The sequence below is a fragment of the Ciona intestinalis genome, unplaced genomic scaffold, assembly GCF_000224145.3.
Source record: "Ciona intestinalis unplaced genomic scaffold, KH HT000062.2, whole genome shotgun sequence".
NCBI lineage: Eukaryota > Metazoa > Chordata > Ascidiacea > Phlebobranchia > Cionidae > Ciona > Ciona intestinalis.
Window position 1 is genome coordinate 129105 of NW_004190384.2, and position 12872 is coordinate 141976.

General features: G+C 36.5%; 3 protein-coding genes across 3 annotated transcripts; 2 read left to right on the plus strand and 1 right to left on the minus strand.

Annotated features, from left to right (window-relative positions):
- Positions 1 to 2436: 2436 nt before the first annotated feature.
- On the plus strand, positions 2437 to 4707 carry LOC100178713 (mediator of RNA polymerase II transcription subunit 17-like). Its single transcript, XM_026838143.1, has one exon. It carries the CDS (start codon positions 2448 to 2450, stop codon positions 4407 to 4409), a length of 1962 nt encoding a protein of 653 aa, XP_026693944.1. The 5' UTR covers positions 2437 to 2447; the 3' UTR covers positions 4410 to 4707.
- LOC100179498 (DNA repair protein complementing XP-A cells homolog) lies at positions 4705 to 8264 on the plus strand. The gene is made up of 6 exons (XM_018815318.2): positions 4705 to 4969; positions 5306 to 5540; positions 5640 to 5759; positions 6334 to 6465; positions 7099 to 7235; positions 8049 to 8264. The coding sequence occupies exons 1-5, from the start codon at positions 4752 to 4754 to the stop codon at positions 7231 to 7233; spliced, it is 840 nt and encodes a 279-aa protein (XP_018670863.1). The 5' UTR covers positions 4705 to 4751; the 3' UTR covers positions 7234 to 7235; positions 8049 to 8264.
- Positions 8265 to 8292: 28 nt separating this feature from the next.
- LOC113474963 lies at positions 8293 to 10757 on the minus strand. The gene is made up of 3 exons (XM_026838144.1): positions 9465 to 10757; positions 9271 to 9395; positions 8293 to 8888 (listed from the first exon to the last, which is right to left on the minus strand). Exons 1-3 carry the CDS (start codon positions 10604 to 10606, stop codon positions 8488 to 8490), a joined length of 1668 nt encoding a protein of 555 aa, XP_026693945.1. The 5' UTR covers positions 10607 to 10757; the 3' UTR covers positions 8293 to 8487.
- Positions 10758 to 12872: the final 2115 nt, after the last annotated feature.

The window sequence follows — 12872 nt, forward strand, 5'->3', positions numbered from 1 at the left end:
CTTAAGTTTCGTTGCCGGGTATACGTGTTAAGTTTGTGAGCCAAAAAGTAAAATCACGCCAATTTACATGCAAAACTGCAGCTAGATACACCAGTTTATGGTAATGTTAGGCGTTTTTGTTGGTATTTTGATATTTTAGACATGTTCTTTTATGTTTTTGGTTAGTAAACTTGATATTTTCTGTTTTTTTACTCTTTAATCGATTGAGTGTTCAATAAAAGTTGATTATTTTTGTGAGGTTTATTATTGTGATAAGATATAACATTAGTAGAAGCCCATTTTTACGCGCAGAAGTGCTTGGTTTTTAAAAAATCGCAATATTTAAACGAAAAACAGCACCCAGCAATGATAAAATGCTATGCCGTGGGCTCCGTAATGGTGGCGACTATGACGTCATAGACGCGAGACAATGGATAACAAGACTCGTTGTTTTACAATCCGTTTCCTAACTTGGTCTATACTAACTTTGATTCTGCCTACTGCTCCACAGTCACCAATGGCGAATAGAACCCGTGTTGTTGGTTACTTCAGATTTGTTTTTGATCGAGCCCAGTCGACCGTTGTAGTAAAAGGATTAACTAATATAGCAGGGTGGGGGTAGATGGGACACCTTTTTATTTTGTTTTCTCTTTTCATTTGGTAGTAAACAAAGAATATTTAATGAATTATAAAACCGTATCTTCACGACTTCCACAGACCGTTGTTAGTTGTTTAAAACACGATCAGGCTATTTGGATAATATGTGTTACAGGTGTCCCATCTTCCACGACTCTACTATCTTATGCTAATTAGTTTAAAACGTGTTCATTCATTAGATCTGTGATCTCTTGTTGCAAGGATAATGACTTTATCATTCAAACAATGCCAATTTTTAAAGCAATATATTTACTCTAAAACAGAGTACTATGATAATATGAAGCAAAAATGTCTATAGTTCATTAAGTTGTTTATGCTTGTGACAGCGTGACACCCACCCTGACATCAGTGGTGTAGCGGTTCGGTTTATTGTGGTTGTAAATCTTTGTAGCAACATATGTTCGCTTATGGTGTTGAGGTATTTATATGGTTTCTCTCCTGACATTTGTCACGTCGTAAAGTTACATCTGTCTTTTTACTTCAATTCCCCTTTATAAACCTTACCGTACATGTTATGAGACGGAGAAACACGCAGACGTTTCGAGAGACAAGTGACTAACTAGATAGGGTTACGTGATTGTAAACGTTGGAGTTGCTTTTGGTACTTGTTTACTGTTGAAAAGTTTATAACGCCTCAATACAAATTGATGTTCAAATAACCGAGTCATACTCAACAAGACAACGTCAGTACCAGAAGACAGAAGCAAGAAATTTCTCCCAAATACAGCGCACATTCCGAGAGTAGGATACAGCGCGTAGGACAGCCGCGACTCGCAACAAGGTGTTTAACTGGCGCACCTCGTCTAGATAATCGAACTGAACTGACTAAGGCACGTCGAGACGCGGGCGCCCCTACAGTGGAAAGTCCCTTAAGTGGCCGCTCATGTTGCGGCTTTGTGTACTATATACTTGAATTACTGTGGTATACGTTAGGGGTTTACGATTTTGGGTGCCAGTGAAGAATCTCCACCCCCACCTTATTTGGTAACCCCTAACCCCTATAACCACTAACCCTAACCATCAACACCTAACCACCTAACCTAGGGGGTTGGGGGTTAGTGGTTAGGGGCTAGTGGTTAGCAAATAAGGTGGGGGGGATTTTGATTAGTTCGACTAAACAGAAAAGGTTGAAGAGCACTGCATTAAACAACATGCAGTATTATAGTTTGAACTATATTTACATTCCAAAATCGTTAGGAACACGAGGTTTGCGGTTAAAGAAAAGACTAGTTTCGCAATTCCAAGTGATGCAAGATATAGAATGCATATAAAAAACTGTGGAAAAGTGGCTAAATTTGTTTAAAATGTTCAAGACTGAATATTATTGCTGAAAGTTGGTGAACTTTGTGATGTACCCTTGTAGGGTCCCTTTAATTAGTGCATGGTCAACTATGTCCCAAACATTTACTATGTCCACTGTGTCCGCTATGCCCGGCTTTAGACAGCGAACCTGGTGGACATGGTGAATACAATAGCAGACATGCACTAATTAAAGAGACCACCCTTGTATTTGTATACCCTTTCGCACTTGCACACCCAGGGGTATTTATGCGCCGTGTACACCAGAAAATCACTGATATATTGTGTTATTGTGCGCAGTTGTTTAATGTGTCAGCAATAAATGAAATATATAATAATCGTCTACAAATTTAATTTTTGTTATTTCGTACATGGTAACTGGTAACTGGTAAGTGGTAAGTGTGTAGTACATTGTGTAATAAACAAAACACACATGTTATAATGACTGTCGTTCGAAAGACTAATATAAACTTTGTTTTTGTTCTTTTTCTATTCAGCACTCAGCATTAAACATGAGCAATCCACTAAACGTAAAGATTTCTTTGCAACCTTTGTCTGAAACAAAGATTCAAGAAATTGCGTATAATGGCCGTGAGACGTTTATTCCACCCCTCTCCATGTCCGAGAGCTTGACAGATCTTGCAAACCGAATCAACTTTTTAGCTGAAGATGAATCAGACGTAGATCAGGATGTCGAGAGAAAACTCACCCCAGGCAAGCAGTGGCCATGGGAAAATATAAGATCGCATTTACAGAGTGCGCTGATTGAAATGAATGTGTTGGTTGATGTGATGGCCATCGCACAAAATAAGGACAGCACGTCCAAAGATAAACAGGAATCAACCGACCCAAATCGTTACTTGATGTTTAGCTCTGTTGCTAAGGAAGCAGAAACACCCAAACCCATGTTACAAATGATAACTAAAAAAAGGTGCTTAGGAGCTGCTGGGAAAATTCTTTTAGATGGAGCAGAAAGACTAAACAAAGCTAGAAACGAAGTTTCTACTCAACAAAACTTTCACGCACAACTGCTCAAGTTAAGACAAAGATGGAGAGTACGTAGACACGGAGATAAAATTCTTGGGGACTTGAGTTACAGAACAGCTGGTTCTGACTTCTTGCATCATGGCTCATTTGAAGTTGTGAAAGTATCAGCGGATGATATGGATCATGATGTTGGAAACGAAAATCTCCCGCTGCGTGTTGTGATGAGTCCAGATTTGAAAGGAAGATCAACAATATCCGTGATGATCATTGACACTTCAGGCACAGATTATATCACAGACATGGCAAGCCTTAACTATAATGATGAAGTTGGGTTTAATACTTCAAGTATGCACGACCCATCCTGGCATAAGAAGCTTTGCCAGGCTCAGAATGTATTGTATTGTAAAGAGCTGTTTGCACATTTGACCAAAGAAGCTGTGCAGTATAAGAATGTTGGTGCAATTGCACCCATTGTTGTGATAAAGGACACAATTTCTACTGAAATATTCCCATCCATCCGATTAGTAGTAAAACTCATTCATTCTATGGATACTGATAACCAGCAAAGCCAAACTGAAAATCCATCTGCATTAGAAACTGTCTTCAGTTTAAAGTTCACCTTGCTACAACTTTTGCAAGAAGTGCATCGAAGAAAACTAGAAATATCGCCACCTCGGCCTACAAGTGCAGTGCTAGGGTTGACGCCACATATGCGAAGAGCGGCAGTTCAAGGTAACACCTTGAAACAATTGACATTGGCATCGGATAAGAACAACATATCGTTCATTGAATCTTTGTTGAAAATGGCAAAACATCATGTTGTGCGGAAACGAGTTGTTTCATTGATTCAAACCGTCACTAAATCGTTTCAAGATCCAGATGTACAAGCACATTGGTCAACTATTGGCAACATGTTTGAATCTAGCGTTCGAATTTTAATTGCGAGTTCTGGTTTTGAAAGTTGTTACCGCACCGTTGTCCAGCTTACATTATATTCTGATCACATCAAAGCGTTGCAGCGTGAGGGTCGTGTACTAACGCTTTCAACAGAATATTCAGATCTCTACCTTTACTTTATAACATTAATATCATCACACCAGCTACAAACGGTTCAAGCACTTTCGAAAATATTAAACTGGTCATTATTACACATGGCACCTCATGCAGGGGTGTGTATAAATAACAGCGTTATAAACCGAGGAACGATGTTGCTTGCTTCTCCATCCAATGATAGCAAGTTATCACTCAGTATTACCCACAACACAGACCACTCAATTAGCCACAATGTCCGAATCCAATTCTCAAAATCTCTTGATTTAAAGTTAAATAATCAGGTCTTCACGGAGACTCAAGACAACCTTACTTTGAGTTCGAAATACCTTGGGTTGGGAGGAGAATGGAAAATAGTTAACTGGCAAAATTTGCATGGCCGGCATTTTGTGCAAAAAATGGAAACTTTATTAACAAGTTTGGTTTCTAATTTTTAAAAAATAATTTTGTTTCAATCCTGTGCTATAACAGTTCAATATCTGTCACTACCCAGTGCTCACTACATTAATAAAAATTGTAGTTTTTTTATTTTGTTCCTATTCGTGTCATAGTCAATCATTTCTGTTTTTTAATTTTATTAGCGGGGTCATAAATTTTTTTTTTTTTTTTTCTGAAACTGCCATAATACTTTACATTCATAAAAACTTGCTTCACATTAGCAGTTATTATTAAAACTGTTTACATCGGGCAGATAATGGCATATGACTGATATGATAATACTTTCACTTTTACAGATTAAAAAAAATTGCCACCTAGTTATATTTTAGAACGATTATATAATGTCAAATGATATTGAAGAAAAACAACCAAACGTTGAATGTTTAGTTGATAACGATATCGATGCATCGCCATCTAAACATGTGGTGACTAAAACACGAGCTGCTCAATTGGCAAGGTCGGAAAGAAATCGACAAAAAGCTCTTCTTCTGCGCCAGTCCAAGTTAGCCAATCAACAGATTAATAAAAAAGATGGAAAAACTTCTGTTGGTTGCACAAGGTAAAATAATGTTTTGAACTCTTGTTGGTTGCTACAGTGCAGTGAAATATATGTTAGAACATTTATCTCCTAATTAAAAGATAAGTAATTCAAAGCTTTATGCATCAACCATTGTAAGTATGGTCTCGATAATACTAATGTGCTAATGTTTTGGACATATGTGTTCTTGGATAAGACACTTAATGGCATACCATGATAAAGTCTCACTGTATCACAGACGAAACAATGCTCTTTTAAAATCACCAAAAAAGCCTTTTTTCCTTTCACTCTTACATTTCTGATATTACATACTTGTTGGTCAATATTCAAGTGCAGGTTTCATGTTGTATTGTGCAGCGTTGTTGACTCGGGTGCCGGATTCCTCATCGAGGAAAACTCACAAGTTGAAGCAAAGAAAATGAAAGTAACAGAAGAACCTGCGCCAGTAATAGCTGGTGATCTCACTATTTGTATAGAGTGCGACAAACCTTTCCTGGATTCTTATCTATCAAGCACATATGATCATCCAGTGTGTGACAAGTGTAAGGACACCGAAGACAAACACTCAGTTATTACAAAGTCTGAAGCAAAGGTGAAAGATGTTGTAAAATTTCTTTAATACAGCTTTAAAAACTGTATACTTTGAGGAGATTTGTTTTTTATATGTTTTTAATAAGTTTATATTTTCCAGGAAACTTATTTGTTAAGTGAGGTAGATCTGATGAAACGCGAACCGCTACTTAAGTGTGTTGTTCGTCGTAACCCAAGAAACAACAGATGGGGTGATATGAAGTTGTATCTTAAGCTACAGGTACTACAGTTTGTTTTCTTATATAGCCTATATATCAATGTATGTGTGCTGTGACAGTGGTTGGCAGGCGTGGTTATGACCTAAATGTTTTTGGTTCAAGACCTGTCGCTGCTATAAATGGAGGTTTGTGTCTTTAGTTATACTTGTATAGTTATATACATATAGTTTTGTATCATTTTTATATCGTGAAAACTGTGATAGTTTGTACTAATTAAACCAATATTGGAACATACGATTTTATTTGTATTTTTATCAGAATGCAAGTATCTAAACCACTGAGTCAAATATATTACAAAACAGATTTGTATGTTACCCTGTTAAAGCAATGATTGAATTACGAATTGGTGCCAAATTGCCTCCTAGCTTTACAATCTTGTATAACTTCAAGATTAGTTTGTTTGCACAAATATATATGCAATACAATGTGCTTGGTTGGTTTAAATATAAACACAGTTTGAATACTATTGGTAATATGCTCATATGAAGTAGTATTGTCCCCCATCCACATACATTAATAGTAAAATACAAAACCAAACCTTTTCTGTTGAATAATTACTTTAGTTATTTATCTAAGGTTGAGAAGCGAGCACTGGAGGTTTGGGGAAGTGAGGAAGCTATTGAAGATGAACATGAAGTACGGAGAAAGAAGAAGGAAGATGCAAAGATAAAGAAGTTTAATAAAAATATGAAACAATTAAGGAAAGAGGTGCGAGTAGTATGTATGGTAGAGTAGTATGTATGGTAGAGTAGTATGTATGGTAGGGTTTATCACTGCCACGTTTTTATGAGTGATGGATGGGTTCTTAGTTGGAACTAATCGAAGGTGTCTTGAAGCTCGTCCGATTAATTCACTGTAGCTGAAACGTTGTGTCTGTTTCTCGTATTCACAACAACATGTAACATAGGCGGCACTCAATGTATTTAGTTTTACTTTTGAATCCTATTATTTTATTGCCTGCATTTCCATTCTCTGCCTACTACGAATCACAACACGCTTATATACGCTACAATCACATGACGCAAAAGAGACAAAGAAACTGCATGGATAACTGCAATGTTTAGATACAAAACTGCAGGAATGTTTTGTTTGCATCCAGACTTTGCAGTTTCGTTTTAAAATTTTCATGACACGTTATTAGCGTTTTTGATAAGCTGATAGAATGACCCAGAAACTGACGCGCACGAAATATACCAACATTCAACACAATATATTTCTGATAAATTTAGCCTATATAGTATATACTTTCTACTAATTAATTGACCATGCGTCAGCAGTTGTTTTAGTTGAATAGTTAACTTTATTATCATCAGTTAAACAATAACTCCTCATGACATGCAGGTCCGAAGCAGTTTATACTCAGTTAAAGTGCAAGGCCACCAACATAGTTATGGTGAGGAACAACATATAGGAGGAGATGAATATAACAAGACTTGTTCAACATGCGGACACCAAGTTACCTTTGAGAAGATGTAAAGGTATTGCTGGTATATTTGAGCATGTTTTGTTCTATGTAAAATGAAATTCATTAAATGCATTCATATACTTACATTATTATAACGTAACCCAAAAGTGGTCCAAAAATATGTATTCATTTTGATCTCTTTTTTATTTTTCTTCCTATTTATTTGTTTAACGTAATAGTAATGAAAAGTGAAAACCAATAAATGATGTAAGTTGTTAAAAGCATCTATGTATGTATAAATATATATGTATTATGGCGGCATAAACCATGTGCATTTAAATTGTACTGCAACATTTTTTCTCTCTAAACATGTGCAGGGAAATTAATAAAGCAACCATAAATATTAAAATAAAAAGTAAACAAAAACCTGTAAAAAAAAGGTGACCTCATATGTTTAAGCACCCCACTTTTAAACGTAAAATTGATTAAACTTTGCTTTTGGATGTCTATACAAACAAACAGAGCCGAAAAATATTGTATTCACCACATTTATCAATGAGGTTCCCTTTGCTTCTCAACTATGAATGTAACTGTATGTTTACAAGGTCATCTGTGACGCGTATCGATGCAAATGTATCAGCCACATATTCTACTTTAATTATAAACAATTCTTTCATAGAACATTTCATTGTAACATCAGGTATCATGTATTCAAGTAATATTGTTGTTATGCATACTAACAAACACCGTCATTGTTGCAACCCCTTCCACCCGATGTCTCTCCACTAAACATTCCCATATTCATTCTTCACCACTCAGCACTCAGCACCCGACATCTTTAACTTGCTCCCGCATGTTTTTCTAACTTCCAGTTTTTTTGTTGCAGAGTTTTCGGGCAGAGTTTAGCCGAGTTAATGGCTGCCTTCGAGGGTTTGTTGAGCGAATGTATATTTGTGCCACTAGATGGATCCAACACTCGCAACATTGAGGTGTTGGGCTTGTGTTTCGATTTAACACGCTGGCTTGGAACTAGGGGGGGGGGATATATTTGAGCAATACGTATTACCACTGTGCTCTTTTAATACAATCCTAACTCAAAATATATTGTTGGTTTTGGGGTATACACAGCTCTATAAGGTATGTTTTGGTGTTGTTATTTCAAACACATAGTACTGTGAGGTAAGATGGGATACCGTTAGCAACTAATTCCTACTTTTTCTAATTGATTTTTAAACAAATAACAACGTATTTTATGGTCGCTTGGTGTTGATATATATCTGTAAATATTCTCTGTTTCCTACCAAATTAACGAGAAAAAAAAAGATTTAAAACATGTCCCATCTTACCCCACTACCTGTATACAGAAGAAATCCATGATAGCCCAACTTACCCCATTCATTATCAGAGGAAGAATACAACGTAACAACTTCAACCACGTCATCATGATATCTGGATATTTCATCACGGTCCGATGAAGTTATTGGACGATTAGTTTTCATTCGTCGTTGAATCTCTGACCTTGTTAAGCTGGCCTTGCGGTTTTGTTTTGTTACGTTTTGTGTCATGAAGTCACTGCACCGGCGAACTTGGTCATTGTATTGGAGTCGCTCTGGACTAGGTGACGTATCACTGCTGTCACTCATGTAGTGACGCGGTGTTTCTTTACGAGTTCTACGCAAGGTACGCCACTTACTCCGTTCTTTAACCAGATCATCAAAGTCAAAATCTTTAAAATATAAATTTAAATGATAACGTTTATGTATACAAACGTTTCAACGTTTCTCGTTCCTTTCAGTGGTCATTTAAGAATATGAAATATTATATGCTAACGTTACCCCATTTTACCGCAGAGTACTATGTAAATAAAAAAGAAACAAAGTCTATCATGTTAACTTATTTATCGGCGCCATGATATACTGTAGTTAGCGCATTTGCCACTAACCCAGAGTTTATGGGTCAAGGCTTGTCGCTGCCACCATTGTGGTCGTAAGCGTAGTCGTATGTGTAAAACACCTAAAACGTGTAAGAAGTTTAAACGACTCTCGTTTCTTCGTCATGCGAGGATAAGTAGGTTAGATTCATCCATTCATTACAAACAATATAGATACCCGAACTTTGGTCTCTTAAATTTCCCCAACTTTCCATTCGCCCCTTATGATATTGGAGAGGTTTAGTGAATGAACCTTCTTTGTTGGTTACTACAGAACTTGAATCGGAGGTGTGCTGCGTCTCCCTAAACAACAAGCAGATTGGTGCAAACTATATAATATTTACTGATGTACAATAAACTTGGCATATTTACATTGGTGTGAGTGGTTTCTCGGCTATGTTTGTGAATCGCATCCCCCGCCTTCTATGAGGGGACCCAATGTGGAGTAAGTTTGGTAAGTGAGTGACTTCATCAACGTTATTTCTGTTCATTGAATGAACGTGGCCCATGTCTTGGGGTGGGCAACTTGCATGGGTAAACCTTGGGCGCATACCAATCAAAACCTGTTGAGGCTGACTGGGATTATTCTGTCTTTGACGAGTCATCGTGTTCATGCTTTCGAAATTGTTCCAGCTGTTTTGACTGTTTATGATTTCCAAATCATTTTTGGGTCGTGGGTTTAATTTCACAAGTTTTTGTCTTGGCATAGGTATTGGTTTTTGCATTACATTCTGCATATTGTGTTTGTGTGCATAATGAGTGGCATTAGGCATTTGGAAGTTGCCATGCATATTAGTAGATTCCAATTGGTTGAAAAATGGTCTTTCTTCAGAAGAATCGTCACTACTGCTACAGTATCGTGAATCTGGCCAACCGGCAGAAGGCGGTAGTGAGTCATGGGTTATATTTGCAACTGGTACCTTTGATTTTTGATTACTCTTTTTCACAGTCACGCTAAGATCAGAGCAATTGTTACTAACAGTTTTAATCGTGGCAGCACTTGAATTTATGCTCGCAATTTTAGTGAATTCGGATGTTTCCATACCCAAATTACGCGATTGCTGTTGTGTGAAGTCATCATCCGGTTGATATAATTCGGATTTGGGCAAATCAGAACTCGAAAATTTCTTACGCATTCGTTGTACATATCCAGGCTCTATACTACCATATTCTTTCTCATCTTTAATTTTATTTCCACGTGGTTTGCCTTTCTTTGGTAGTTTTGTCATCGAGAGTATTGATTCGCTCTTGCGGTACCTAACAACAGCTTCATTTTTTGTGTACATGGCGCTGTTTAGTAACGTGTTCACGACTTCACTTGCCCCACTGCTGTTATTTACTTTGTGTTTGTTCTCTGATGTCAGAAACGGGATGATATAAACATTTGATTCTTCTTTTAAATTATCTTCGTCTTGCTGTATACCAACAAACACACCATGCAAGGATGTCGAACTGCAATCTGAGTTTTCCGTTCTTGCTTCAAAGTGCCTGATATTTAGAGATGCGTTGCGCATATTGTCGCTTGTACAGTGTTTCAGGCAATTAATCAAATGCGATCTGTCTATTTTTCCAAGTAAAAGGTCGTTTATAAATGCTGTTCTTTCGGAATAACCAAAATCTGCTATATTTACACCAAAAGCACCTTGGAAATTTTCTGTACGGCAGCTAACCCCATCGTCTGCATCCATAATTCATTTTTATTTAACTGTACCAAATAACTTGCGGCTGAACTATAGTTACAAATGTAATAATTCAATTGATTCAAATTGTTAATAAACAAAGGGTATTATTTTGTAATCACCGTTTTTCTAATGCCATAGAAACAATCGTAAATAAAGTTGATATAAACTTAAAACCCAAAGCTGTATAAGCCAGAGTCGTATAAACACCGAGTAGTCCAACTGCCGTCTATGTGTGTCCAAAATAGAGCAAAAGTGGTGACTTTGACAATGGGTTTAACTGAACTTTTTAAGTTTTGTTTGTGTTTTCCTATTGTGGGAAGGTGTAAAACAGCATCTAGTTACCTTACCAAACATTTTTTAGAAAAAATGTATAAATTTAGCAGCATTAAATGACTAAAATGTCGCAAATCAACCACTTCTAATTCTAATTTTTGACTTTTTTTGACACAGAAAACAAATAACACATGTTTTTTACATTTTTCAACCTTTAAATTTGTTTTTAGGCCCAAGTTTTTCTGTAATTTACCGAAAAACATACATTTTCCCTATACCTACTGTGTTATTTTGGACCCAAATTGCCGTTCAATTTGTGTTTTACGTAACAATGGGTTGGACTACTCGGTATTTCTATGGCTCTGGTATAAGCTACCGATAAGAAGCATGTGAGATTTTGGATCCGCTGTCGCGAAAATCTGATTTCCATCGGCTATTAAAACTTATTTTTTGGGAAATCTAAAATTCTGGTTCCGAATAAAAACAACAGTTGTTGGATGCGACATATGTTTTTAAAGATTTTTCCTCTTAATAAAAGAATGATGCTGTATTTTACTCTAAATTATGACGTATATATGACCATCAGTGACCACTACCGTTAGAAGGTCATCAACAACGAAAAAGAAAGATAAAACATACATTTTTACATTGAATAAAATAAAAATCTAAAAACATGTATATATTCAAGTAATCTTCGTTTGGGATTTATAAATATCGATAAAATTGTCCCGTGTCTGCGCATGCGCAGTAGCCGATGGGAATCAGATTTCCGCGATATCACCAAGGTGGTCGAATTTAATTTAAAACGAATATTATTACGAAGGGGACGTATATAAATATTGTGGAATGGCACAATGCAAAACACGTTGTCTGCAAGAAACTGTGAAATAAGCTTTTAGGTCTAAAACTAGGTACTGACTGCTGTCGCCTTTATAGGCGTGTGTGTCCTTTTAGGCAAGGCAAATATTTGGAATTATCCAAATCCAGGGGTTCTTTAGGGGTATCTAAATCCGGGTGCTTTTAAAATGCGATATGTTAGGTATTTATAGTTAAACCTAATACCCACAACTTAAGTTAACACATTCTCTTATTGAAATGGACAAACCAAAGAACAGTGTTGTATAACTATATTGTATAGTGTTCTTTGGACAAACCACAGTACATTTCAGTCACAGTATACAAGCTTACCAACTATACATTGTAACCACTCTACTTTAGTTCCTGAACTTTTCTGGTTAATGCTTTAACGCTCAGGCTGGAAGCTTTCCGAAAATCCCCTTAGTATGACGTAGTTAGATATTTCTATGAGGTCGTCGAGCGTGTCGATTTTATTGCGCAATTTTATTTAACTGTTTAGTGTTATTTAAAAGTTTGAGGTAGGCCTGGAGCATATTTGTTGTTTAGTGTTATTTTGAGGTTGGAAGTAGGCCTGGAGCATATTTGTTGTTTAGTGTTATTTAAAAGTTTGAGGTAGGCCTGGAGCATATTTGTTGTTTCCTGTTATTTTAAAGTTGGAAGTAGGCCTGGAGCATATTTGTTGTTTCGTGTTATTAAATTGTTTAGTGTTATTTTAAAGTTGGAGGTAGGCCTGGAGCATATTTGTTGTTTAGTGTTATTTTAAAGTTGGAGGTAGGCCTGGAGCATATTTGTTGTTTCGTGTTATTTTAAAGTTGGAAGTAGGCCTGGAGCATATTTGTTGTTTCGTGTTATTAAATTGTTTAGTGTTATTTTAATAGTTGGAGGTAGGCCTGGAGCATATTTGTTGTTTAGTGTTATTTTAAAGTTGGAGGTAGGCCTGGAGCATATTTGTTGTTTCGTGTTATTA

What these genes read in the sequence shown, in the direction of transcription:
- LOC100178713 (XM_026838143.1), top strand. Translation starts at nt 2,448, where the DNA reads ATGAGCAATCCACTAAACGTAAAGATTTCTTTGCAACCTTTGTCTGAA.
- LOC100179498 (XM_018815318.2), top strand. Translation starts at nt 4,752, where the DNA reads ATGTCAAATGATATTGAAGAAAAACAACCAAACGTTGAATGTTTAGTT. An exon ending in TTACAAAGTCTGAAGCAAAG is followed by an intron (nt 5,541 to 5,639) that starts GTGAAAGATGTT and finishes TATATTTTCCAG; the next exon opens with GAAACTTATTTGTTAAGTGA. An exon ending in TGAAACAATTAAGGAAAGAG is followed by an intron (nt 6,466 to 7,098) that starts GTGCGAGTAGTA and finishes CATGACATGCAG; the next exon opens with GTCCGAAGCAGTTTATACTC.
- LOC113474963 (XM_026838144.1), bottom strand. Translation starts at nt 10,606, where the DNA reads ATGCGCAACGCATCTCTAAATATCAGGCACTTTGAAGCAAGAACGGAA. An exon ending in GAGAAACCACTCACACCAAT is followed by an intron (nt 9,396 to 9,464) that starts GTAAATATGCCA and finishes CTTGTTGTTTAG; the next exon opens with GGAGACGCAGCACACCTCCG. An exon ending in TTTAAGAGACCAAAGTTCGG is followed by an intron (nt 8,889 to 9,270) that starts GTATCTATATTG and finishes TATATTTTAAAG; the next exon opens with ATTTTGACTTTGATGATCTG.